Genomic DNA, 26,207 nt, shown 5'->3' with positions numbered 1-26,207 from the left:
ACCAATTTCAATGTTATCAGGCAACCTGCAAATTTTCATATGTCTGTGGGACTTACTACTGAATAACACTTAGAGCTTAATCTTTTTTCACACTTTGATCGAGGAAAGTCGGCAACTTTTTCCTCTTTCGTTATTAACTTTAACACAACAGAAACGTCTCCTTGCCTCATAATGTGCGGCTTCTGCAGCATCAAATGTTGTTTCATTTTCTTCAATACACTCTTTCTGGTAAGTAAAGTCTGTAATTGTTGAATAAAAAAGTGTTGAGAGAAGCAGATGATTAGACTGTGGTGTTGATAGCTTATATTTGCAGTAGAAGTAGTATTAGAAATGGAATTAAAGAACATCTGTACTTTTTTATTTGTGATGAGTGACGTGCACATTAACACAGCTATTGCTAAATTTTTAGCTGTTGTAAACAGGAAATTGTTAGAACAGTTGAGGCTTTTGGTAAAATGAGAATTAGTGTGTTCTTCCAATCATAAAACCTTCCTTTTACATTTAATTTCTGAGCGATATTGGTCAATTTAATAAAGTGAAGCTAGCATTTACAATATTAACCCTAATTTCTTTATATACTGCCTGGAAAATTAGAAAAAAGTGTAGTGATCTATCAAAATATGTGCAAACATAAATAGAGATACAGTAAATAAGGTTATAGAAAGCAGAGTTTGTTTAATGTTGCTACACAATGCAGAGCAATAATGGTGAGCTGTTAAACTTGTTTTTCAGGCATCTGGAATTGCTCTTATCATTATCGGAGCACTGCAATACTCAACTTATTCACAGATGGCCGTCTTTGCAGGCAACAGCTTGTCTCATATTGCTTTAGTCCTCATTGCAGTAGGTGTCACCATCACCATCATTTCCCTCTTGGGCCATTTTGGGGCATTCATTAATAATTCCTCCATGGTGGCTTGTGTAAGTACCATATTCTCCTGACTAAATCTAAGATCTTGTCCTCCATATAACAGATATGCAACTGATTCCATTCTCTGTATTTCTGATTGAACTAGTTCATCTGTATCCTGATAGTGATCATCCTTTTGGAGTTACTCACAGGAACTGCCTTTTATATATTTCGCAGCAGGGTAAGATACTAATCCTTCTCAAAGGGGATTATTTAAGATCAAGGCAAAATAAATTATATATATAACAGTGTCTCTGAAGGAATAATCGAGGTGACGTTACTTTAAATAAAACAAAGCTCTAGTGCCATCAACACAATATTTTAATCCCATTTTCTCTGAAGACTGCCCTTCTGCAGATGAATCAGATGAACAGTGCTATGACCAACAAAGCACGACAGACGATCAGCGAATACAGCCCGGAGAAGAGACACGCCGTCAACAGGATTCAGGAAAAGGTGACAAAAACAGAGCTTGATGTTTCATAGTTGGAAGAGAGAGACTGGAGAGAATGTGTGCAGATGACAACAACATTAGCTGAACAATTTATCCCATTAACCATTAACGCCTACATTTATTTACAATTATGTGAAAACAAAAAATACAGTAAAAAAATAAGGAAATAACAGAAATAAAAAGGCCAGAATCAAATGAAAATATAATTTGATATTAACTAAATTAATAGCAATAAATAAATAAAAAAGAATAGTGAACAAATAAAAATAAATTAAATTAATTCATTGGATAAAAAGAAACAAGAAAAAAAACAAGTGGTTTGATGCACATTTGGTATTAAAGGGGGAAAAAAGACTCTCTTAATCTGTTTGTTTGTTTGTTTATTTGTTTTTTAATTAGTAAACAAACTTTCTTTAAACAAACCCCAAGATTATGTGATGATACATGTGTTGCCAAAAGTGAACTGGGGTGTTGCTTGTTTAATTCTTGGCCTTTTCATGTGTCAAAGTGTGCTTGAGCAAGACAAAAAAACCCAAATTTGCTTTAGATGTTGGGGAAAATCTTCCACGGTATCTCCACTAGCATCAACATTTAAATGGATGGATGAGAAACATTTTATTGAGTTTTGTAAAAGCACTAAAGTCAAAAGACACCCTACAGATGAAATACAACAGCAAGTGGCGGCAGAAACGTTTAAAAACTGTAATGACCCAGCCATGCAATCTGCAGCTATGATATATAAGGTTCCACATGGGTTTGCATGATTTACAATTATGCTTTATGTTTATTCAGCAGACGCTTTTATCCAAAGCAGCATACAATACATTGGAAAAACAACCCTAATAAGAAAATCTGGTCTATGTGCAAAGGCCAAAATCTATTTAAATCTATAAATAACAGAATCCATATAGATCAACATGGACTGCAAAGTAATTGTAGCTTTAGATGTAAGAGCGAGGAAGAGATGAGTATACTAGGGATTGTTGAAGGGAAAACACTCATCAGAAGATTTTAGAGGTCGAGTCAGAGCCTAAGCATGTTTGGCTGAGTTTAGATAGCTGGGTGCAGAGCCAGCAGTCACTCTGTGATAAAACATTAGTGACTTAAATTTTATTCAGGCAGCCATGGCCAGTGGAGTTCAGTGAGTCACGGAGTGGCATGTGTCCATTTTGGTCGATCATACATCATTTAATTCTGTCCGCTGATGTCAACAAAAGGAGCAGACCCTTCTATGTCTACTGTTTTTGACCAGTCTGTGTTTGGACTGTGTATTAGCCAGCAAATAAAAACATAAGTTAATGGATGTAACTCTTATCAGTTCAAATGCCAGAATAACATGTTGACTTTTTTGTGTAAAACTGTGTCAAATCTGAATGTTTTACACACAAAAAGACTAATAACTCTTCCAGCTCTTCTTATGATACTTTTGGACAATGTGCAGGGGTTTAAAAAGTCCACATAATAAAAAAATTTAAAGTTTTTGTTGTGTAAAATAAACCTAATCTAATGTTAAAGTTATAAAAACAAAAACAAAAGAAGAATCAAAGAAAGAAAGCAAAGAAAACAACCAGCACAATTAGAGATCACAGATTACCTCAGGTCTCTCCGAGGAGACGTTTGATTATTTAATCCACCATCAGCTCTCCAACCTCCAAGTGAGGGTTAATTGCCATTTAATAAGCAGCCCTGTCTCACCAGGAATTCTAAAATTAGATAATTTGTCCACTCATTCAATGTATTGTTTTCCAACCCTAGCCAAGTGGTTTTGATCAGCCAACCCTAACCACATACATGAACTCCAATCCATAACCATGTCATTTTAACCCCTAACTGTAACCATTAGCAACTGGGAGCAAAGTAGAAAATTAAGTAATTGTGGAAGTAGAAAAGTAAAAGGGCTGTGAGAAAATTGTGTGCAGGACTGGATTTGAACATACAGTACATTCTCATGCTTTAAGGTCAAAGGTTCAGCACCAGCTGCCAGCTCCAGTCAAGAGTTTCATGATGACAACTGGACTAAAAAATGCCATCTGTAGTGTGAGATTATCTGTATTCTTGTAGAGATTTTTTAACGTATTTATTGTGTGAATTGTATTTTATTTTTGGGTGTACCAATTTTGTATTTTAAAACCTGTCAAGAGATTATTAATAAGTTGTTTGTTTTTTTTTTTTAATCACTGAATTCAAACTTCCTCTCAAGCTTGAACTGGATTAGGCAGGTATGGAAAACTAATAGACGGATGGATGATTCTTTTTAGCAAGCAACAAGTATCTTTTTTTTTCTTTAACAATTCACGGTTTATGTATCGCTGTGAAATACACAGTAATCTACTGTGTTCTTGCAAGGTAAGTTACTGTGAATGTTTTTAAGGTAAAATACTTTACAAAAAGCAGCAACTCTCTAATTACTTTAAAAATCACAGCAATTAAAACGATATTGTGAAAATCACAGTAAATCAAGTTCTATTGTGATAAGTCACAGTAAAATTGTCACTACTGTAAAAAGTATCTACAGTAATATATAACTGTGAAATATACAGTTATTTATTGTGTTTTTATAATGTTAGATACTGTGAATGATTTCAAAGTAAAATACTGTATAAAAAGCAGTAATTGGCAAAATGTTGTATGAATTATGGTACTAAAAACAATACTGTAAAAATCCACAGTAGACCAAGTTCTACTGTGGTAAGTCACAGTAATGTCATCATTACTGTAAAAAGCATTTACAGTGACATGTAACTGTGAAGTACACAGTGATTTACTGTGTTTATATGCAATTAGTTACTGTGATTGTTTAAAAAGTAAAATGCTGTATAAAAGGCAGTAATTTGTGAACTACTGTATAAATCACAGTACTAAACACAATACTGTATCCATTCACAGTAGACAAAATTCAACTGTGGTAAGTCACAGTAATATCATCACTACTGTTAAAAAATAAACAAACATTACAGTAGTGTGCAATTTCACAGTAACATCATGAGCACTGTAGGAAATCACAGCAACCCCAACAGTACTGTAGAAAATCACAATATGTTCCAAGTTGCAGTAACATATTTTTTACCATCAGAAATGGCAGTAGCCTGTATAGTACTGTAAATTTTCACAGTAACAGTTATAGTACTGTAGAAATTCACAATTATATATTTAACATTTACATAAATTTCACAGAAACTTACTGTGTAAATTTACAGCAACCAAAAAAAATGTTAGTGTAATATTGTGCACTTTGTAAAATCATAGTAACCAGCATGGTATTGTAGAAATTAACAGTGATATATCATAATTTACAATGACATGTACTTTTAAGAAATTACAGTAACCAGGATTGTACAGTAAAAATTCACAGTAACCTATTGTGTAGCCCACAGAGCAAGGAATTGCAGTAGCCTTTCCTGTACTGTAGAAATTCAAAATAATACAATAGAAATTTACAGTGACATACTTTAGGAAATTACAGCAATGGTCAGAAATGGCTTCCTCTGTGTCAGCCAAACATCAAGGAGACATGGATAAACAGTTTTTTTTTATACTGCTTAAAGGCTTTGAGCTATTGGGTTAAATTTTGAGTATGGTTATGGTGGGACAGGGCCATCCCCTGTGCTGTTTTTTGGGGTCAGTGGGGCGGTTGCAGCGTGGCAGCTGAAAAGGGTATTTTTATAATTTCAAATTACAAAATGGAGGGAAAATTAATAACTCCCAAACACTTTGACTTAGAAGGCTGAAATGTTAATGTCTTCATCGTGGGGATCAGCTATGCACTGTGCAAAATTTCAGAGCCACAGCAACTTGAGAAGTGTCAGGGTTAACGATCAGAGTGAATTTTGGACTTTTGACCTGCTTTTATCAAACAGCTCACACACTCTTTGAGCTATAAACATGAAATCTCCAGTATGTTGCTTATCAGAGAGTCCTCTACCTGAATATTTTGATCCTGTTGTGCTAGGACCCCCCGCGGGGCTACATCGCCTCTCAAAGATCCTTCAAAGTTGGGTCTTGGGTGATCGACAGGGGCCTCCTCACAAGTTCATGGGCACAGTTTTGAATGATTTGGTCTGGTTCCATGGAAACAGCTGCCACCCAGAGTCTGAGGAATGCAGCCGTTTGAAGCCCTGCCTCTCAAAAAGTAGGGGTCCAATCAGAGTCAAACACATGTCAAAATACTCATCCCCGACCCCTGAACAACATCAGAATGTGCGACTTTTGTTCATACAGGTTCTCCGACTGTAGGGATCTGAAGGGCCATAAGTCTGACAGCTTTAGGTTTTTGGATTTCAAATGGCCAATTACTGGAATTTGGGTTATGATTCCATGTGGTGTACCTACCATGGCGATGACGTCACTACCATGCGCCATGGCAAATGGGCAAATTCACTCCGTACTGTAGGACAGTAAACACACTGCACTGGGGTGTGTACCAATACCAATAATACAGCCAGAAGGATGAGAATGAGGCTCTGACTTAGGCCTTGTCCACACGTAGGCGGGTTTTTTTAAAGCCGAATATTCTCCCCCCCTCCCTGCAGAAAAAAACTGCGTCCACACAGCCTCGTTTTTGGAAAAAACTCCATCCACACGTAACCGCATAAATGCGTTGTGAAGCACGTACATTAGCATGCCAAACCTGTAGGTGGCAGTAATTCACCAAATCCTATCCAATCAGAAAGGTTCCGTCTCTCTGCGTCACTTCCACAACACATGAAACATGGCGCCAGGCCCGTTCGTATGGACCGAGAAGGAGACGGAACTCCTCTTGAGTGTGGTTTTAGAATACAAAGCAAACAAGACTCAAGATGATGTTGAAGCAAAAAGTGCCTGGACAATGGACAACGCTAGGAGAGTTTTTAGAGGATCCATACTGTTTCAAAATGTAAACACAGGTCGCACATGTGACGTCAGGGCATTTTGTCGTGGACAGTGACGTTTCGGAACATAAAACTCCGGTTATTAATGTCCACACGCAAACGCTTAAAACGGAGAATTCGCAAATCTTCACTTTGGCCGGAGTTTTTTCAAATCATCGTTTTTGAATCGCAAATCTGCGTTTACGTGTGGATGAGGCCAAACCGTAGGAAAATATCTTCGTTTTTACAGATACCCGGCTACGTGTGGACAAGGCCTAAGAGACGTGTAGCTCAAAATCTACAAGTCTCAGCTTCTTGATGACAACCATTGGTGAAAGCTGGAGTGATGCCGAGATCCTTTTGTGGTTGTGGCTGCAGCCATTCTTTGAAAGTGGTCACGTCCACTCCGGGACTGGTCGCTGTGGCTGTTATTACACTAATCTGATGACCCATAGTGGGCTAAAATAAATTTTTCATTTCTGTATACCTTTACGCTTGTTTCCTCTTGTACGGAATACATATTAACAGGCTGCACCCTCCATGTCTCTGCTCCAATCACTGTGTGGACGTCCTCAAACTCGCCTCCCCTGAGAGTATCCATGACAGATATACAAATTATATGTTCAGATTCCTCGTCAGAAGGGTCTGAAGGATGCATAGATGTGTCTTTTATTGCTGTAGTGTTACAGAAATTTAAACGGGAGCCATTTAAACACACTGCACTGGGGTGTGTACCAATACCAATAATACAGCCAGAAGGCTGAGAATGAGGCCCTGACTTGGAGACGTGTCGCTCAAAATCTACAAGTCTCCGCTTCTTGATGACAAAAATTGGTGAAAGCTGGAGTGATGCTGAGATCCTTTTGTGGTTGTGGCTGCAGCCATTCTTTGAAAGTGGTCGCGTCCACTCCGGGACTGGTCGCGTCCACTCCAGGTCTGGTCGCGTCCACTCTTGAAAGTGGTCGCAACCAGTCCCGGAGTGCTTGAGCCTTTGCTACCACATCTGGAGAGGCTTCAACCACCTTCAGACCATTTAATAAATACTTCCACTGCTTTGCTAATGATGAACACACATCGTTGAATGCTTTATAAAATAAACTACTCTGGGACTGCAGGTCTTCTTCACTCTGGCAGTGGTCGCGTCCACTACAGGACTGGTCTTGGCCACTCTCGGAGTGGTCGCGAACAATCTCGGACTGGTCTCGCCTTTGTGAACAGGACTTCCGAGAGGCTTCAACCACCTTCGGAACATTTAATAAATGTTTCCAAACAACAGAGTACGCTATAGTACTTGAGCAGCAGGATCTATACAGGGCTTCCACGTCTGCATAAAGACAGTGGGTGCGTTCCGATCGCACTGCAGTTCCCTTCTAAGTGGACTGCAAAGGGTGCACAGCCATCTTAACTGAGGTTCCAAACCGTAGGGAGAACGGATGTTCAGTTCGAAGGGAACTTAGTAGGGTGTAGGGAACAACTGAACAACTGATGTACACTTTGCCGGAAGTTGACAAGCAATGTTACCCATGATGCATTGCGCTCCCTCACTAGTGGACTTTACAGATTCGGCAAGCAGAGGAAGATGATGAAGTCCGAGTTCATATATGTTTCTAAGTTACATAACCTGCACAACAATGCCACAATAAGTTATAAACTATATTTAAAAAAACAAAGGTGGTACACCAGCAAGCTAAACTCGTGATGTTTTGCTAGTAGCCTGTTGTGTGACTTTGCTAAACTGAAGACTAATGTTAGCTGCACAAGTGAAGTCTGTGTTACGTTATTTTGTGATGCTATTAATATCTTCTTTTGGTGAAGACCAGGAAGTAAGGAATGCGCAGATGACGTGGCAGGGTGTTCCGAACGGAGGAACTTAAGCGTCGTAGGGTATTCCCTGTGTAGGGAGTAGGGAACAGGGAGTAGGGAGGTTGAAGTACACTGTGGATCGGAACGTAGCTAGTGACATACTACCAACACTTCCTGTTCTTCTGGCAATGCATTTCAGAATAAAAGTATTGCGCAAGTACCACTGCATAGTGGTTGTTCTCCCTTCCAATTTGGAAAAATTTGCTATCACAATTTTACGTTCCTGTCAAAGCATATGCTCCACATTGACAACAGTTACTACTGAACAGAATTGACTTGTACGAGCTGTTGATGTGTCAAACTGCGGCTGTGCTATAATGATTCACCAGTAAGAAGATGCCAAAGGCTGACGTATTGTCATTTTCTTTCATTCTTTCATCGATTTTTTAAGTAAAAAATAAACCAGTTGTTTATTTTATAATGCATTTGGCAAAGCAGCAAAGCAGTGGAAGCATATATTAAACGGTCTGAAGGTGGTTGAAGCCTCTGCAGACGTGGTATAAGGCGCGATCACTCCAGGACTGGTTGCGACCACTTTCGAGAGTGGACGCGAAAACTCCGAAGGTGGACGTGACCACTCTGAGTGGACGCGACCTGACCTGGACTGGACGCGACCATTGCCAGAGTGGACGTGACCTGCAGTCCCAAAGTAGTTTATTTTATAAAGCATTCAGCGATGTGTGTTCATCATTAGCAAAGCAGTGAAAGTATTTATTAAATGGTCTGAAGGTGGTTGAAGCCTCTGCAGACGTGGTAGCAAAGACGCGAGCACTCCAGGACTGGTTGCGACCACTTTCGAGAGTGGACGCGACCACTTTCAAAGAATGGCTGCAGTCACAACCACAAATAGATCTCGGCGCTGCTGGAAAGTTGAGGCACACAGCTACACTTTGGTGTATAATTTTTATCTGAAAACTAAAAGGTGTGTGTGTGTGTGTAATGAAGTTGTTTTGTGTCACAGTGACTGTCTGAAAACCGAGTATTTCATATGGAAATGTGCTGAGAAACAGCAGAGGAACAGACAGACACAGGATATGTGGCCTTGATTCATTAGGAGGACGAGACCTGGAGACAGGAGACAGCAAAGGGAGACAGGGACATAGCTTTGAGACAGGCCCAGAGGACAGGGACACACTCTTGCATTCATGATAAAAGGAAAACGTACAGAAGAAGTAACAGTGAAGAGATAATAAAGAGAAAGAGCCTTGTAGGGCATTCACACAATAAAAAGAAGAAGAAAAAGAAAGAACAGTATAACTATACTACAATTAAAACTACAATTAAAACAGCTTTTGGCTGCTTTACAGCTACTCAGAGGTGGAAAGAGTACTGAAAATTTGTACTCAAGTACAGGTACTGTTACATTGCTTAAATTGTTCTCAATTACAAGTAAAAGTACTGGTTTAAAAAAAAATACTTCAGTAAAAGTACAAAGTACACTTCTGAAAACCTAATCAAACCTACTTACATTTTTCCCAATAAACTGAACGGGCAAGTAAGTGTCATACTAGCCTACACACACTCGCTTTTCTGTCACACTTTACTTTCTGAACCTTTAGTTGAGATTCAGCAAGAACTGGTTTTAAGTTTACCAAATCTATCCTGTATTATTCTATATTCATTACGGTTAAGGTGTGGAAGGTGGAAATTATGGGTGTACACAGTATTATTTATTTTTATTTATTTTATTTTTTTTTTAGCTAATTTTAATTTATTCTATGGTTAGTGTTTATGTGGGGTAAAAAAAAAGGCTTAGGTTCCATTATCAAACTTGCGTACAGGCAAAAGAAAGCTTGCTGTTTAAATTGTAGTCATATTATTAGAGGAACTACGTGATCAGAGCGCGGATGCAGACAACTGCTGGTGCAGCTGCTCATGAACGGATCACGTGATCACTATCCATTCGCGATTCAGAAGCCGCTGTAGCTCACAGGTGCGCGGCACGAAAACCAGAGAGAGACGACTGGCACAAAACTGATTTTCAAGCGTTTTTTTTTTAAAGAAGAAAAAATAAGAAAAGATGCTTTGATTGTGGCTTTTCTTCTGTGCCAAACTCCATCGGACTACACAAGGACTTTGCAACCTTCTCCAGTTTGCTTCAGGAGGAGGTGAACTGTTTTCACAACTTGGTGGAAAAAACGCGACGGTTAAGGGAAACGCCCGGAGCAGCACACGGTGCATCATATTCCATATATTCCACGTAAGTGTCTTTTCTCTTGACTCTTTAGTCAAACTTCGTTTGGTCATTTATTCAAGACATTTTTGAAAAAGACAGTTGAACGTTCAGTTTGATTTAACGGCAGTTCTCGTTCAAAATGTCTTACACTTGTTCTGTTTGTAATTTCAAAGCCGTGTCAATTCCCGCTTTCATTAGGCATGTTAGAATTCACAGAAACCTTGCTAACATTAGATTTCAGTGTGGATATGCAGAGTGTCCCACAGCCTTTGTAACTGTAATTGCACTTCAAAAGCATATGTATAGAGTCCACACGTCCACAGCTAAACCAGGAGCGCAAACCCAAGGACAGACTTTAGCATGCAAATTTGAGGGATGTAGCTTTGTGTCCGAACGTGTAGCAGCTCTATGGGAGCATCTCCAGCTGCATTTTACAAGTGGGACGAAAGTACCTTGCCCTTTTGAAAACTGTTCAAAAAGTTTCTCTGTACGCTCCTCTTTCACGTCACACATCAGTCGGCAACATAAAAACAGAACTTGCATCTCTAGTGCTGAAGTTGCTGCCTGCACAACTTGCTCATTGGACACTGAAATTCCCAATACAGCTCTGACAGATTTAGGTGAAAATCTTGCAGCAGAAGTATTGGATGCTGGAAATGAAGTAGACGAGAAAGAGTTCATGAACAGTCTGGCCTTGTTTTACCTCCAGATGCAGGCTAAAATGCTGCTACCTGCCACTGTAATTCAAAAAATAATTGAAGAGTTCCAGCAGGTGCACAATTCGAGCATAGCCCATCTTTTGTCTAAATTGAATCAAGATTTAACACAGTTAAATGTGCCTGAAAATGAAATCAGGGATCTTATTGATAATCTGTCAAAAAATGACCTGATGAAAAGGTACAATGAAGGAATATTTAGAAGTGATCAGACACGGAGAACACTTTTCAAGAGTGAATTCAACTATGTTGAGCCAACAGATATTTACCTGGGGATTGATAGAAATGGAAAAGAGAGATTTTGCCAGTATGTGTCCGTTAAAGAAACAGTGAAGGCATTACTTAGCCAGGTATCAGTTCAAGAGCAATACCTCCAAGCAAAATCTTACACATCAACATGTCCTGATGTCCTTGAAGATCTGAGAGATGGTAAAGTCATTAAAAACAATACATTGTTAAATGAATCACCATCATCAGTTGGCATTATCTTATATCAAGATTCATTTGAGGTTGCTAACCCCCTTGGCTCTGGCAGAAAGAAGCATAAGATCTTAGCTGTTTATATGACACTAGCAGAGATCACTGCACACAACAGGTCTTCCATTGACCAAATGCAGCTAGTTCTGTTGTGCAGGGAAGAGGATTTCAAATTCTTTGGCCAAGAAAAGGTATTTTCTGCTGCAGTTAATGACCTGAAAGAAATCGAAGAGCATGGAATTCATGGTCCTGGAGGGAATATTGTGAGAGGTACTGTTTTGGCCATAACTGGAGATAATCTAGGGTCTCATGGCATTGGAGGTTTTACTGAAAACTTCAGTAAAAGCAGATACATCTGCAGGTATTGCCTCATAGACAGGGAAACCTGGGAGCAAACTCCCACAAAACCAGGTCCTGCTAGATCAGTAGAGACCTACAACAATTGTGTAGCAAATGAGGAAATGACATACGGGGTAAAGTTTGACTCTGTGTTCAATCAGCTGAGGTATTTTCATGTTTGTCAGCCAGGCCTCCCTCCATGTCTGGGTCATGACCTGTTCGAAGGGATTGTTTCTGTTGATCTCGCTTTGTATATAAAGCACTTGGTGAAGACTCAGAAACAGTTCACTTATAATCACCTAAACAGGATAATATCACACTTTCCATACAAAGGCAGTGACACTAATAACAAACCTTGCGAGGTAAAAGCTGATGGGGAAAAACTTGGTGGCCATGCTGCTCAGAACTGGTGCCTCTTACGTCTACTTCCACTAATGATTGGGGACAGAATAAAAAATCCCCTTGAAAATGATGTTTGGCAGTTGTGTCTCAAGTTGAGGGAAGTTGTTGAGTTAGTATGTGCACCAAAGATCCACAAAAACCAAGTTGCATATCTTCAGATGCTTATTGAGGAGTACCTTGAGATGAGAAGAAAAGAATTCCCTGGAAATTCACTGCAACCCAAACACCATTACCTTGTTCATTACCCTGAGCTCATCCTTCATTTTGGTCCTCTTATCCGATTATGGACATTGCGGTTTGAAAGCAAACACAGTTATTTCAAACAATGTGCAAGGAAACTTCATAATTTTAAAAATCTTTGCAGCACTTTAGCTGAAAGACACCAGTTGCTGCAAGCTTACTTGCATGCAGGCAGCTTATTTCCTCCATTGCTTCAAGTAGGGGAATCCACAAAGTTCCATGACCAACTTTACCAGATAGCCATACAGAGAGCTGCTAGTCTCAAGGGCCTTCGTCCAGAGGACACTTTTGAAACACCCTCTGTTACATTTAAAGGGACACTGTACCAAAGAGGCATGGCTATTGTTGTTAACAAAAATGACATGGGCTACCAATTTGGGAAAATTGTGCTTATACTGATTAATCAAGCATGTGTGCATTTTGTTGTTGAGATGTATCAGTCAGTACAAGTTTTGGACCTTGGTGTACACTGTCTACAAAACAGTCATAATGCTCATTATGAGTGTGTGTCTGTGGACAGTGTAGCAGACTACTATCCATTGGCCATATATAATCAGTTTGGCCTCAGCTTGATTGCCTTGCACCATTCAGTGTGTTACAGGTAAAGGACTTAATGGCCATCATTGAGAATGCTATACAGAGTGTGCTACCACAGCTACAGAGGGAGAAGGTGGAAGCAGTGGTTCACGAGTTGGAAACCACCTTGGGTGTGGAAGGGCCAGATGACCTTCAGTTTGTTAAAGAGGCAGACATCAGCCATCTGCTGTCGCCCGTTCAGTGCAGAAGATTGATTAATTCGTTCAGAAGTGGTAAGCTGTCTCATTTACCTGTTTATATTAATTGCAGTTGTATCCTGATAATAGCTCTATTAAGATGAGTAATGTATAAATGAGACATTAACTATTGTTTTTTTTGTGCTTATGTCAATTTGTTATGCAGAGCCAAGAAGTCCCCAGTCGGCCACTTCTTCACTTCTTTCTTCCCCAAGTACCATGTCTACTTCCTCTAGGTCACTCTCAGATGAGCCTTCCACCAGTCAATTAGCCACTACACGTGGACAGAGCAATTGGGTGGACAGATTTCAGGTGCAGTGGGACAAAATGAGGCCCTCTCTGAAAAGAGCTATTGATGCTGGTAATCGTCCAGAGCCAGGGGATCGCCGACACATGGTGAAAGTCATTGTCGATTCCATGAGAGAACACTGCTTAAACCCGACACGCAAAGACTGCACAACAGTAGCAAAAGCTATAACTCAGATGTATCCTGGCAGCTTTTTAGATAACACTGAGGAGGGGGAAACAATTGGATGTGGATACTTCACTTTACTGCAGCAGCTGAAGACCAGAGTTGAATATGTCAATAGAGACAACACTCTATCCCGCCTGAGGAGACCAAGAAGGTCACAGACCAGTGATGATGACCAGCCACCACCACCTGCCAAATGTGCTAGAATCGACAGTTATGGTTGTATTAATTGGCAGCCACAGGAGTACCCAGACGGGGAAACCCCTAATTCACTTGAAGAAAAGAGGAAAGAAATGGTAGATATATTTACTCAAGAGGGGCTAAGGGCAGCTGAGAGAGGAAGGGTAAAGGACCTTATGACAGTCACATATCTAAAACAACGAGAGGACATCAATGCAGACCCATCCCCCAGCATTCTTGACATAAGTCAACAGTGGCCGTTTCTCCTGTCTTGGAAGTTCTTACTTTCCCACTTCACCACCCTCACTGGTGTTGACCTGCACACCAGACTGAAAGATGACATGGATAAAAAAGGGAAGAGGCTCCTGGAATATTTCAGATCTCAGATGATGAGTTGGACCAAGGAAGTTAAAGTTCTTCTGAAAGATGCTTTGAAGGAAGACCGTGAGGGCACAGATGGTCTTGCAGCACTCCTGGTGATGATGACACATTTCAAAGAAGCAGAGGATGCCCTTCTCATCCTTGCTGATGTAAGTTATCATATTGGCCTTCAATAACTCTTATTGTAAATAGTTTTTTTTTTATTGTGAACACTTTGCTCTTGCAGTATTTCAACTCACATTTGATCTACATTTAATCTCGTTTTTCTTTACCATGTTGGTGCCTTGTTGGAGACATCAGATGAATGTACATTGGAATGCTAATTAATGTTTTAATGATTTATTTGCTCTATTGCAACTTTAAGTACATTTTGGATCTTTTCTGCAATATGAGGCAGTTAAAGTAGTTTAGTCTGCAGAGTTCCCACATCATCTTTTGGTATCACTTCCGTTGTCGCTGAACCTCAAAAACAGGTTATACCAGAAAGATACTAGGTACTAGCTACTGCTTTTGTCCATTATACAACTAAAAAGGCAAGATGGTTTGAGCTGATACTAGACAGTGAAAAGCACCCTGTTTACTGTGTACTGTAATAATTGTATAAAGTGGTTTTGTTTATCTAAATTTTAATACTCATAGGTGACAACAACTCCTGCCGACGCAGAGGAACACTTGGTCCTTCCCAGCACCCCAAGGCTCATTGCACTAGGTAAAACTGTTATTCATTAAAAGCAGAATTGGAGAAGAGTACAACTAAGTGGAAATACACTCTTGTCAACTCTTGTGGCAGTCAACTTAACAGTTGCTATTTCAGATGGCACAAGTTGAAAGAACTAGGGGCAGGATGAAGAAAGGAGACTCATTAGTAGGGTTGTCACGATACCAGAAATTCAGTAGTCTGTACCAATACCAGTGAATTTACACGATACTCGACACCTAAATCGATACCACGGCAAAAAGGTCCTTATTTCTTCCAGATATCCCCACCTTCATTAAAATATTGAACCCTTTACAATGTAAAAACTTAAACAGATAAATGAATAAAATGTATGCACTGGCACTTTGCCTTCAAGTATTTAAACAAACATTGTGCTTTTTTACTGTGATTAACATTTACTATAATCATAAATCATAAATAAGCATAAATAAAATAATAGGAATAGTTCTGTAATGTCATGTCCCTAAGTATTCTACAGAAATTAACAATATTGTCCTTAATTCTTCCATTCCATCAGCATTATAAATCCCAGCAGCCAGAGATGTAAACATGAACAAATTAACGTATAAATATAATAATAAAATAAGTCTGTAATGGTTTTAGACTATATGTTATTGATTCACGGACATATTGGATCAGCCTCCAAGAATATTATTACTTTTAAGTCACGTTATGCTTTGAGAACTCAGATATGTTGATACTGACGGTGCCGCGGAGAGACTACAGAAGCCGCGACAGAGCGGGGGGAACGCGTTCCCCGCATATTCTGCCTACTGGTTTGTCCGTTTACTGGTTTGTCTGTCCACTGTTTTGTCTGGCTACTGGTTTATCTGCGCACTGGTTTGTCTGGCTACTGGTTTGTCTGCCGCGGCTTCCTTAACGTCGTTGACGCGCATCAGGGAAATGCCATGTGCTATTGTTTAGGCTATAAACAATGTACTAAATGACGTGGTTTATAGTAGATTATAGATGCAGCACATTTGGATTACATTGGACGAGCAGTATGGATGAATATTACGTTTTTTCTGACTTTTATGGGCCTTACACGAGCTGAGGCGCTGCTCCCGCTTCACTCGATGGAGCATCTTCACCGAAATGTTTTGCTAGCAGGTGGCGGATGTACACATCTCGCGTCTGGTTTCTTCGGTACCATCGGTACTACCAGTATCATGAAAATACAGGTACCGACAGTAGCACTGGTACCGACTTGGTACCGAAGTACCGAGTACCGTGACAACCCTACTCATTAGTGACGCCATGAACTGTGTGGGTAACAGCAGCCACCAGCCACGCCGGTGTTATAGCAAAAACAGTGACCCATCAGAACGGCAGCACACACAAATGCTTCCCAGGCGGTCCATTTTTCCAAGCTCTGGACTGTTAATCCTGTAACGCTGTTACTACTTGACGGTTTACTGCAAGATCACTGTGCATATTTTGAGAAAGCAAGCTGCATGTGGAGCGAACTAACAATGGTCCATCTATAAACATTCAGCTGGTTAATTTATTTTTCCCCTTAGTGTCGCTTTTTATTAGCTTTCTGTGGTGCTAGGTTGTTTGCTAGCTGCAGAAGTATCCAGTAAATAGTAGTTGAATGAGTTTTTTGTTTGTTTTTTTAACCGCAAGTGTCTTCAGAGCTTTTGAGGATGCGAATGCAGCATCGATTGATATCCGATCCGTAGGACTGCAGTGCATTATGCAGCACACAGGCTGTTAGAGGCAATGGAGAGGTTCTTGGTGGGGGGGGCTTGTTTTTTTTTTTTTTTTTTTTACTGTAACGCTTTATCACCCATTAGCATTAAAAAGCTGTATGTGCATGTTTTTTCTTTTCTAAATCCTGCCCCTAGTCCCAGTATATATCTCAATATCAATTTTTTGGGTCAAGTAAACAAGAGATGTTTTAAATTTATGGTTTACAGTGCTAACTGTACTTTTATTAAGGATTATAAGCACATGTGCATTAAAATAATTGACTGAAATTAAAGTAGATGTGTATTGAAATAAAAAAAATACTTTTCAATAATCAGAACAAAATATTCAATTGTTTAAAATGCAAAGATATATGTTTTTAGCTCAAAACAAGCAAACCTGATATAAACAATATTCTGTTATGCTGTATCTTGTGTGAAAAAGTCTTGATATATCTGAAAATCTTGATATATTGCTTAGCTTTATGCCCCTTTAGTTTGGTAAGTGTTTGTCATCAGGGCTTGACATTAACTTTTTTGCTCACCAGCCACTGTGGCTAGTGGTTTTCAAAACTTACTAGCCACTCAGCATTTTCACTAGCCACAACTTCGGTGTTGGAAAATTAGGTTCAATAAATATTTAGCTAACTATGGTGTGCTTTAGTTTACTAGAACTAGATTTACAACCTTTTTGAATCAGTGCTTCAAACGGAAAAAAAAAATAAGTGTCAGTACTCAGTCAAAGTCAATCTCACTGTTTTGTACATTTAAGTTTCATTCCCACATTTGTGGAAAAAATGCACAAACTTTTTGGGAAAATCTGTGACTAAACCATCATATCCTGATTATTTAAATCAGGAACTGAATCAGAGGCATAACTGGTTAGCAGGCCTCTGCAGAGCTGCATTTTAAGAGTATGTATGCTTTTTACTAAGATCTTTACAAATGTGCATGAGCACATTTAGCCATTAGATCCAGGTGTGATGGGGAAGGGATCATCAGAAGCTGCAGGATAGAAGCTCTGCAGGACTAGACTTGGGCTCCCCTAAATTATATTCTTACCTGGTTCTTCCTGACCTCCCTCTCTCTCCTCTCCTCATTTTTCCCTCTCTCCCTCTCTGGACTGATAATTATACACAAATAAATTGTATTCAACAAGATGAAAAATTACATAAATATGAAAAAAAAAACAATGAAAAATTATTATTACTAATAAAGTCATCTAATTTTATTGTCAACCAAAAAGGCAAATTACCAAAAACTGTGTTTTCTAATAAGATTACTGAGAGGAGCAGCTGCAGACACAGAGAAAGAAACGGAGCGACGCGGCTCACAAATGGACCGATAAGCAAACAGCAGCGCTCATGCCATTTGATAAAACTACAATTAAAATGTATAACCCGCCAAAGTGGCTAGTTGGAGTGGCTGTGTTACCCGCCACGTCCTAAATTCACCCGCATTTGGTGGGTTGGCGGGTGTTAATGTCAAGCCCTGTTTGTCATTGTACATTGTGCCCATAGTGTACATGTTGTATTTGACATTTGTCTTCTGTATTAACTATGCTAAGACTAGTCAGAAGGTGTCATTACTGCCGTCCCCAGGGAGAACATTCCAACAACATTGACTTGGTGGGCCAGGGATGAGCCAATGACTCTCTGATCACCAGACGAACTCCTGCCCACTCAAGCACTGCAGCACTGAGCCAGGGAAGAGGATCTGCATAGTCGTACATAACTTACTTGTAATTCAATTGTTGTTTGTCTGATTATTGCAGGAGACACTGTCTGGTCTGCCAACAAGTGGATGCTGTCCATAGAGGGCCATGTTGTAATCCCACATTCTCCTCCTATGCCAGATTTCACAACTGCCTTGGCTGTCTACTTTGCCAGTTTCTATGTATTCAACATTGAATATCAGGTGGAAGCAGTCACAACGCTGGAATTTGTCCAGAGGTATTAGCAATAACATTCTAACTTTCTAAATTTGAACTATAAATATTTCGAACCACAACATTTCATACTGGTTATGAATATTAATTTGTATTCCGAGATTAAAACAAAGAATCAGATCAAATCTAAAAGGATTTGTATGTACAATTCTGTTCATTCAGGGCAACACATCAAGGTTCACGTGTCGACTTTTTGTCGAATTGTCGGCTTTTTTTTTTTTTTTTTTTTTTTAAGGACAGCACCAATGCCGCGGGTGGAAAATATTCTATACTGTTGTAACCTACTAGTTCATTTTGGTCTCAAAACATGGTTGTAATGTCAGATATTGACCATTAAAACCATGCTTAATAAAACGAGAGAGAGAGCACTTTCAAATGTTTATTCAACATCCTTGTAAAAAAATAGCATGGGCTTCTTGCGACTTCAGTACTCTGTGAAATAGTCCTCTCTGAAAACTGAAACCATTGCATCCACCTGTTTCGCCCTTTTTCCGGGCCTGGACTTGTCATAAACGCGTGCACCATCACCTGAGACTGCATGGAGTCCTGACAGCAGATCTCTAACCTTTTCGTGCACAGCTTCCATAACTTTGTCGTTAACTTAAGGTGTTTGTGGCATGGATCCAAAAAGGATGTGACAAAGGCTACCCTATGCGCGGTGCCTTTATGTTCATGTTCCATTCAGCGGTGAGATATGACCCACCATCGCGAGTGAAGTTGAATGAGGGTCAGGTGGATACGGATAGGAAATGTGCTTTTGTTTTAATTAAAATATTTTAAAAATAGAATATTTTGTTTCCTCGACATGTCAACACATATTTTTTTCTCGAGTGGAGCATGTGTCGAATGTCGGTCGTTTTGTCGACATAAAGTCCCATCTAGAGATGTCCCGATAAGGTTTTTTTCCCCCGAGTCGAGTCCGAGTCATTTGATTTTGAGTCTAGATTTTGACCACTTCAGTGGTCCATCAATTATGAGGAAAAAAAAATAGAAAAATGGGACGTATCCAATCTGTTTTAATTATTGTTATAACTGTATCGAATAAGATACATTTTTATATGGAGAATGTTTGAAATTACTTATTATCCTCCTGGAGTGCGTCAGTGACGCTACACTGAGAAGGGAGACCCTCGTGCACGACTAGTTGAAGTGTGTGTGCTACACAGCCCGCTGATCTGAGTATTGGGCAAGGTGTTTGTTTTTCAAATGGCGTATATTTGTGGTTTTGAACGCAGCTTTGCTCTTTCCACCACGTGAAATGCCCAATATACACACATTACAGATGGCTAATGCACTGCCCTCGCTATCCAGTTTAGAGGGGGAAAAGGCGATTTTGACGGCGATTGAGACCAAAACAAACATGCGCCATGATTAACAGTTTCTTCTACCTATCCTCACCTACAGCTCCGAAGTAAAAAGCAGAACTATATCTGAATGCAAGCAGTATAAAGGCAAAGAGCAACAACTTTATCATTTTCCAAAGCAAGTCTGAAAGCAGCTTTCATTGCAGTAAGACTAGATCTAAATAATGACGGTTCCTACCTGCCCAGGAGAAGGAAGGAAAGCGAGCTCAGAGTCGAATCATAACTTCTCTCGTTCTCAGTGCTCTCCATCTTGAAAATGCAAGACCAATGTTTATCTTCGTTTTGTCCCGCTTTACCCAGTTTGTTACCTTTCCCTTCAGCGCGGTGAGGATGGCTGGCTGCGTGCCCCGTGTTAGCATTAACATGCTAACTACCAGCTGAGTCCCCCGCCTGCTGTAAATTGTGACGTGAAAGTGTTGTTTCCATCTGCTCAACATTAATACTGATGTAGTGGAGTGTATTAAACTTAAAAATAAACCATAATAGAATTTTACTATCACTTTGTACTCAGGGATGAATTTAAAGTGTGATTCATGTTCATAGCCTTGGTATTATGTGATATTAATCCGATCACTTCCACCCGATACCGATCCTTTGAAAACCACGTGATCTGCACCGATTTCCGATCACCTGATCGGATCGGGACATCCCTAGTCCCATCCCTAGTTCTCAATACTCAAATTAGCATCAAAGAAATTTGTTTGTTTTAACTGTTAGGGGGCACCTTGACAAAGGTATTTGACTCTTAAAGTTCATATCCCATGAGGTTCATTTTGTATAAACGTCTTGATTTGTTCTGTTAGACTTCTGTTTATGTTCCATTTCAAAATGTTCCATTTTTATTTCTGTTAGGTTCCTTGCCAGGATCAACCCAGATTCGACAAAGTGTACAGCCAAGGTCCAGACCAGCAAGAAATCTGGCAAAACCGTGAAGCGAAAGACATCGGATATAAATCCACGCGTTGTCTCCTTTATGAATGCCTTCTGTGCATTTGATTGGCAAACTGGCTAGATTAAGGTGAGGTTATGATCCTAGCAATTATATATATATATATATGATGATGGGTTTGGTATTATATTTGTCAAAGCAGTCTAAGATATTTAACTACTTTCCACTGAAGAGAGAGTCATTACACTTTTTCATTTTCTCTAATAATTTCAAACTGGAAATAGTGATCTTTGTAACATTTAGTCAAATCTTTTTTGTTTTTTTACTATTTCTCAAATTTCAAACACAAATCATACTATGCAACTTATCATTCTGTAGCTAATACACCCCTTAATTTCTGAAAAGGGTTATTTTTATTCCCTTCTAAAAAAAAAGCCTTAAAGGAAACGTGTCATGCTTTTAAATCCTTCCTTTTCACATGTAAATCATTAATTTATGGTTTATATAAAGTAAAACTGCAATACTTTTTACTTAAATCGTTGTTAGTATAGCTCCACACACCCCTTCTTAACCCCTGTTCTGAGGTGTTTCTTTACAGTCAGTGAGAGCAACTCATATAGACACTGTCTCTTTAAATTTTAGCAGACATTTCACCCTTCCTGGTTACAGCGTGGTTTTTTCTCGGTTCGACTCCGCCCCCTTAGCCTCTTAGCCGCTAACGATCGGCAGAGAATGTTTTTCAAAAATAACATGGCCATATTTAGTGGAACCACAGCAAATACAGCGACGTAATAGATAGGAAAACGTAATAAATAGCGAAGAAAACTAAACAGACTGAAAAATATGACCCAAAAAGAATAATAAGATTTATATGCTGCACCGGAAGTGAATAAATTACATTTTTCTGCACTCCGGAACGCTCGGAAAAGACAAAAACAGGTATTTAAGGGCTTAAAAAAGTGGATTTTGCATGATATGTTCCCTTAAACGTTTCATGAATTTTTTTTTCACCACTGTAGTTCTGATCATGACCTACACATTTTCAATTATAAAAAAAGAAAAATCATTTAGATTAACCAGTGTTTGAACCAGTGTATGTCTAGGTCCATGTATCATTTGTTCTGTAATATTTATTTCAAAATTCAATCTATAGATAACCAGATTACTTTTCATTATTCTATTATAACCCCCCCCTCAAAAAAAAAAAATTAAGGGACTAGGGGCAGAATGAATGAATGAGACTCGTGAGTGACACCAGCGGCGGTTTGGTTATCTGCAGCCATCAGCCAAGCTTGTGTTGCAGCAAAACCTGTGCACAAACACTTCCCAGACTGTCCTTATTCCCATCACTGCACTGGTGATGCTGGGACGCTGGTTACTACGTGATAGTTTACTGCAGACCCCTGCACATGTTTTATGAAAGCCAGCAGCATGTGGAGCAGCAACGTAAGAAACTAACAGTGGGCCGTCTGTAAACATTTAGCTACGCAGCAGCTGCTCATTGCAGCTGACGCTGCTGCACGTTTAGTCTGTCAAACTCCTCACTGATCTCATGTCATTTTCTCATAAAGCGGTAAACACATGTTCTCTCTTACCAGCTCACTAGGAAACTAAGAGCTTCCGTTTTCAGTCCCCAATAATGTTGACGCTGGCTCCATGAGCCAAAAACATAGCTGATGTATATTAAAGGCAAGGCAAGTTTATTTGTGTAGCAAATTTCATGTACATGACAATTCAAGGTGCTTTACATAAAAACATTAGAAAAAAAAGTGCAGAAAGCAATAAAGATAATTAAAAAGAAAAGTAAAATCACAAAATAGAGATCAAAGTAGAAAGCGTCCACACGGCAGGAAAACAGGAAGTCAGCATTGAAGTTCCAACCACCTCCTCAAAGGCTAATATAAAAGAAAGTGATCTTCAATTCAAAATAAAGAGATGATCACATCTTAAACTCTATCAATGATCTTTATTATGCCATTCTATTTTTTCTCTCTGGAAAATGACTGCTTAATGTTTTCTCCCCTGTTGCCCTAATGAATCACAATATTTGAGCCCCATTTGTGATACTTTTCTACTAGTTGGCACAAGCTCAACTCAGTCAACATATAGTCGACTTACCTAGCACAGATCAGCTGTTGTCTTGAATTGAAACTGTCTGAAGTGAGCAGTCTTGAACTGAAAACAGAGTTTCACTTTAGAGTAAGTCAGGTTCATGGGGAAATGCAGCGTTTGTTGAACTGCCTTTCTGGAATTTCTTTCTTGTGGGAATGAGAGGGCAACACCACTTCACTGTGCTTTAGCATCCAGTGTGAATCCTGGTGTTAAGTTCACAGCGCTATGATTCAAGATTTTTTCAAAGAAAATACTGCTGTAAAGCTACAGTACTGCTTTTTTTCTTTTACATTGTTGCAAAAATAAGGGTTGTTTCAAGACTTTTTATTCACAGATTATTTAATTTTCAGGATGTTGCTGTGGAACCGCGCTATGGAACGGTTGGACTGAGTGGCAAGGAGGCAAGGAGTCTGTACTTGTAGTACAAAGCATGTTCTATGCAATTGTGTTTTATGGAAATGTTATTGCCAATATTTTGGCAAGTTACTGTTTTTACTCTTTTTTTATGGATACTATGGTTAGTAATATTGTTATATCTTCTGGAAACGTCATGCGATTATGTTCTGTTGATGCTATCTGTGTATATGTGTCCATTGATTTATTGATTCTTAATATACTTGGAGTACACACATTTTCACAGCACGTCCTATACAAAAACAAAATTTGGTTGACAAGTTATTGGCACTCTTTTTATGGATGTTTTGGCTAATAATAATGTACTGTGGTTTACATGTTCTAAAAGCTTGATGGTGATTATATTTTGAGCCAATGTTATGTATGGATATTAATATCCATTATTTTGTGATTAAACACAAGAAATAAACAGCTAGGAAAATTTATTTTTTGTTGTCCCAATTTAATCATTAAGTTACATCATAGAAAGATTCATGGAAGAGTTAAGATATTTAACATTGTAACTTCCCAAGTTTGCAAGTTTGCAAATTTTAGTATATGTTTAGTTAAAATACTATTTCTGTTGCCTGAACTGCATTTTTAAGTTATGGTTATTTACACTTAAAACAGCTGATGTATTTACGTATGCAGCAATTGAAAAATCATTTTATTTAAAAGTGAAATTGTACAGTAATGCGAAATACATTTTGTATCATTTTTTGTTTAAAGCCAATAACAACTGATATATAAAAGTGCAGAAAATATTCAGTACTTTTGATTCACAACATTCCTACTGTAAAAAAGACTATATTGTTTTGATTTACAGTTACAATAACAGTATTGGTACATATAAGGTACTGTGCATAGTTACTGTATTTAGTTTAGCAGTTAAGGCAATATTACTGTAATAGAAAATCCAGTACCTAAAATTTACTGTTATATTTTACAGTACTACTATTTTAAATACAATAATAAAATACAGTACATTTTAATTACGGTTTGATTTTACAGCTACAAAACCTATTTTACAGTAACTAACTTCTGAATTGCTGCCAGTTAATTACTGTAAAAAAATTTTTTACAGTATCTTACTTGTCAATTGCTGCAAGTTAATTACTGTAAAAAATTCACAGTATCTTACCAGTTGATTACTGTAAAAAATTTCACAGTAACTTACTTATCAATTACTGCCAGTTAATTACTGTAAATTTTTTTACAGTAACTTACTTGTCAATTGCTGCCAGTTAATTACTGTAAAAAGAATTTACAGTAACTTACTTGTCAATTGCTGCCAGTTATTTACTGTAAAATCTTTTTACAGTAACTTACTTGTCAATTGCTGCCAGTTATTTACTGTAAATATTTTTACAGTAACTTACTTGTCAATTGCTGCCAGTTAATTACTGTGAATTTCACAGTTGGTTCGTTACAGTGTACAGCTTCTGTACATTAATACTGTATCTTAATCTTTTGTCGCAGTTGAAATGCTGTGGTGCAGACGGCGCCGATGACTGGTCCCATAGTATGGGCTGGCAAAACTACAACGCCGTACCAGATTCCTGCTGTAAAGTAAGAAGTGAAGGCTGTGGACAGGACAAGACCAAAATATACAAAAAGGTCTGCTGGGAAAACTATTAAATTACAGTTTCATCTAATTTCCGTAATAAATAAATAGAATATTTCAGGACTGTGCCCTCTTCCTCAGGGATGTTTATTAGCCATCAAGCTCTTTCTGTTGAAGAATTTTGTTTGGGTTGGTGCTGTCTGCATTAGTCTTGGAGTTACAGAGGTAAAACACTTGTAGATTTTTCTTTTTTAAATATAATGTTTAATACTTTTCCTATTAAGAAGTACGTGCAAAGATTAATGATTTGTAAAAGCTAAAAGTGTCATTCCATGACAACTTTTGCACTGTAGCCAGTGTTAACCCAGGTGGCAAATGTTCCTTTCTTGTAGTCAGCAACAAGTGAAAATGTAACCTCTGAACAATGAAAGAACGAGAATGTCCCATATTTTTAAATATCTTTGAGAAGTTATAAGAAATTTTTTATGCTGATATTCATGTGAATATTTGTGTATGTGTTCATCTACCTTAGTTGCTATAATTCAGATTTGATAAGATTTTAATGAGTGAAAATATCATTAGGGATATTTTTTAGTTCATTAGCTGCTGCTAACTTAATCTTTTCTCTGTTACAGGTCTTCGGAGTGGTAGTTGGTTTGTTCTTGTGCCTGGACATAAAACGAAAGAACTATGCAAATATCAGCTAATCTGTTAGCCATCCCCACACATAATTAACACATTTGAGTTTTAAAACTATTTTGATCCATTTGTTTCGCTACACTATGTCTTATTATTCCCAAACTGCTTCTACACATAATTATATAATAATTGATATGCTTAAAAGCCTTATTGCTACTTCTATTTTTATTAGATGTGTCCATTACAGTATCGTGTTTAACAAGATCTTTGATTCTTTGTGATTTATGACATTGAAAACATCTGTAATATCAGTCTTGAGATATTGATATCCTCCTTATATAAGCAATAAATATGTGATTTATCTTGGATGATGCGGAGTAGTCAATTTTATTCATATCTAATAACTAATTTTGCAAAAATATTTTAAAAACATTTCTGTTCCACCAGAAAAGTTGACATTTGTCTGCTTTTACTTTTCCAGCCATCATGATGAGGAATAATTTCATACTTTACACACAAATACGAGATCAGATATATTATCTTATTATATTCTTCATATTCTAGAGTATTCTTTACCTTTCATAAAACAGTGCAAAAGGGCACAACACACACGGGCCATTATCCTGTATACAAGGTCGTTTGGAGTGCTAAACTACATTTCC

General features: G+C 38.4%; 2 protein-coding genes across 3 annotated transcripts; both read left to right on the top strand.

The window, feature by feature from the left end:
• The first annotated feature begins 98 nt into the window (after nucleotides 1-98).
• On the top strand, nucleotides 99-25,911 carry LOC121632487 (CD151 antigen-like). Its single transcript, XM_041974047.1, has 7 exons — nucleotides 99-228; nucleotides 733-921; nucleotides 1,017-1,091; nucleotides 1,253-1,366; nucleotides 24,822-24,959; nucleotides 25,048-25,131; nucleotides 25,542-25,911. Exons 1-7 carry the CDS (start codon nucleotides 172-174, stop codon nucleotides 25,611-25,613), a joined length of 729 nt encoding a protein of 242 aa, XP_041829981.1. The 5' UTR covers nucleotides 99-171; the 3' UTR covers nucleotides 25,614-25,911.
• Nucleotides 9,929-24,787, top strand: LOC121632485. Of its 2 annotated transcripts, XM_041974043.1 has the most exons (7): nucleotides 9,935-10,274; nucleotides 13,016-13,233; nucleotides 13,364-14,379; nucleotides 14,870-14,939; nucleotides 18,411-18,588; nucleotides 20,801-20,966; nucleotides 23,300-24,787. In XM_041974043.1, the coding sequence occupies exons 2-6, from the start codon at nucleotides 13,038-13,040 to the stop codon at nucleotides 20,958-20,960; spliced, it is 1,620 nt and encodes a 539-aa protein (XP_041829977.1). In that variant the 5' UTR covers nucleotides 9,935-10,274; nucleotides 13,016-13,037; the 3' UTR covers nucleotides 20,961-20,966; nucleotides 23,300-24,787. The 2 variants fall into 2 exon arrangements, 1 of the variants encoding a protein (XP_041829977.1); XR_006008913.1 differs by lacking the exons at nucleotides 20,801-20,966; nucleotides 23,300-24,787 and adding an exon at nucleotides 18,238-18,377 and having other exon boundaries at nucleotides 9,929-10,274; nucleotides 18,492-18,560.
• Nucleotides 25,912-26,207: the final 296 nt, after the last annotated feature.

Source organism: Melanotaenia boesemani, chromosome 21 (genome assembly GCF_017639745.1).
Source record: "Melanotaenia boesemani isolate fMelBoe1 chromosome 21, fMelBoe1.pri, whole genome shotgun sequence".
NCBI lineage: Eukaryota > Metazoa > Chordata > Actinopteri > Atheriniformes > Melanotaeniidae > Melanotaenia > Melanotaenia boesemani.
The sequence above is the reverse complement of the archived record's forward strand: the minus strand, read 5'-3'. Positions and strand labels throughout refer to the sequence as shown.

Coding starts and splice junctions, on each gene's coding strand:
- LOC121632487 (XM_041974047.1), top strand. CDS start 172: ATGTGCGGCTTCTGCAGCATCAAATGTTGTTTCATTTTCTTCAATACA. Junction 1,367..24,821: donor TCAACAGGATTCAGGAAAAG/GTGACAAAAACA, acceptor CTTTTGTCGCAG/TTGAAATGCTGTGGTGCAGA. Junction 24,960..25,047: donor AGACCAAAATATACAAAAAG/GTCTGCTGGGAA, acceptor CCTCTTCCTCAG/GGATGTTTATTAGCCATCAA.
- LOC121632485 (XM_041974043.1), top strand. CDS start 13,038: ATGGCCATCATTGAGAATGCTATACAGAGTGTGCTACCACAGCTACAG. Junction 13,234..13,363: donor GATTAATTCGTTCAGAAGTG/GTAAGCTGTCTC, acceptor TTTGTTATGCAG/AGCCAAGAAGTCCCCAGTCG. Junction 14,380..14,869: donor CCCTTCTCATCCTTGCTGAT/GTAAGTTATCAT, acceptor TAATACTCATAG/GTGACAACAACTCCTGCCGA.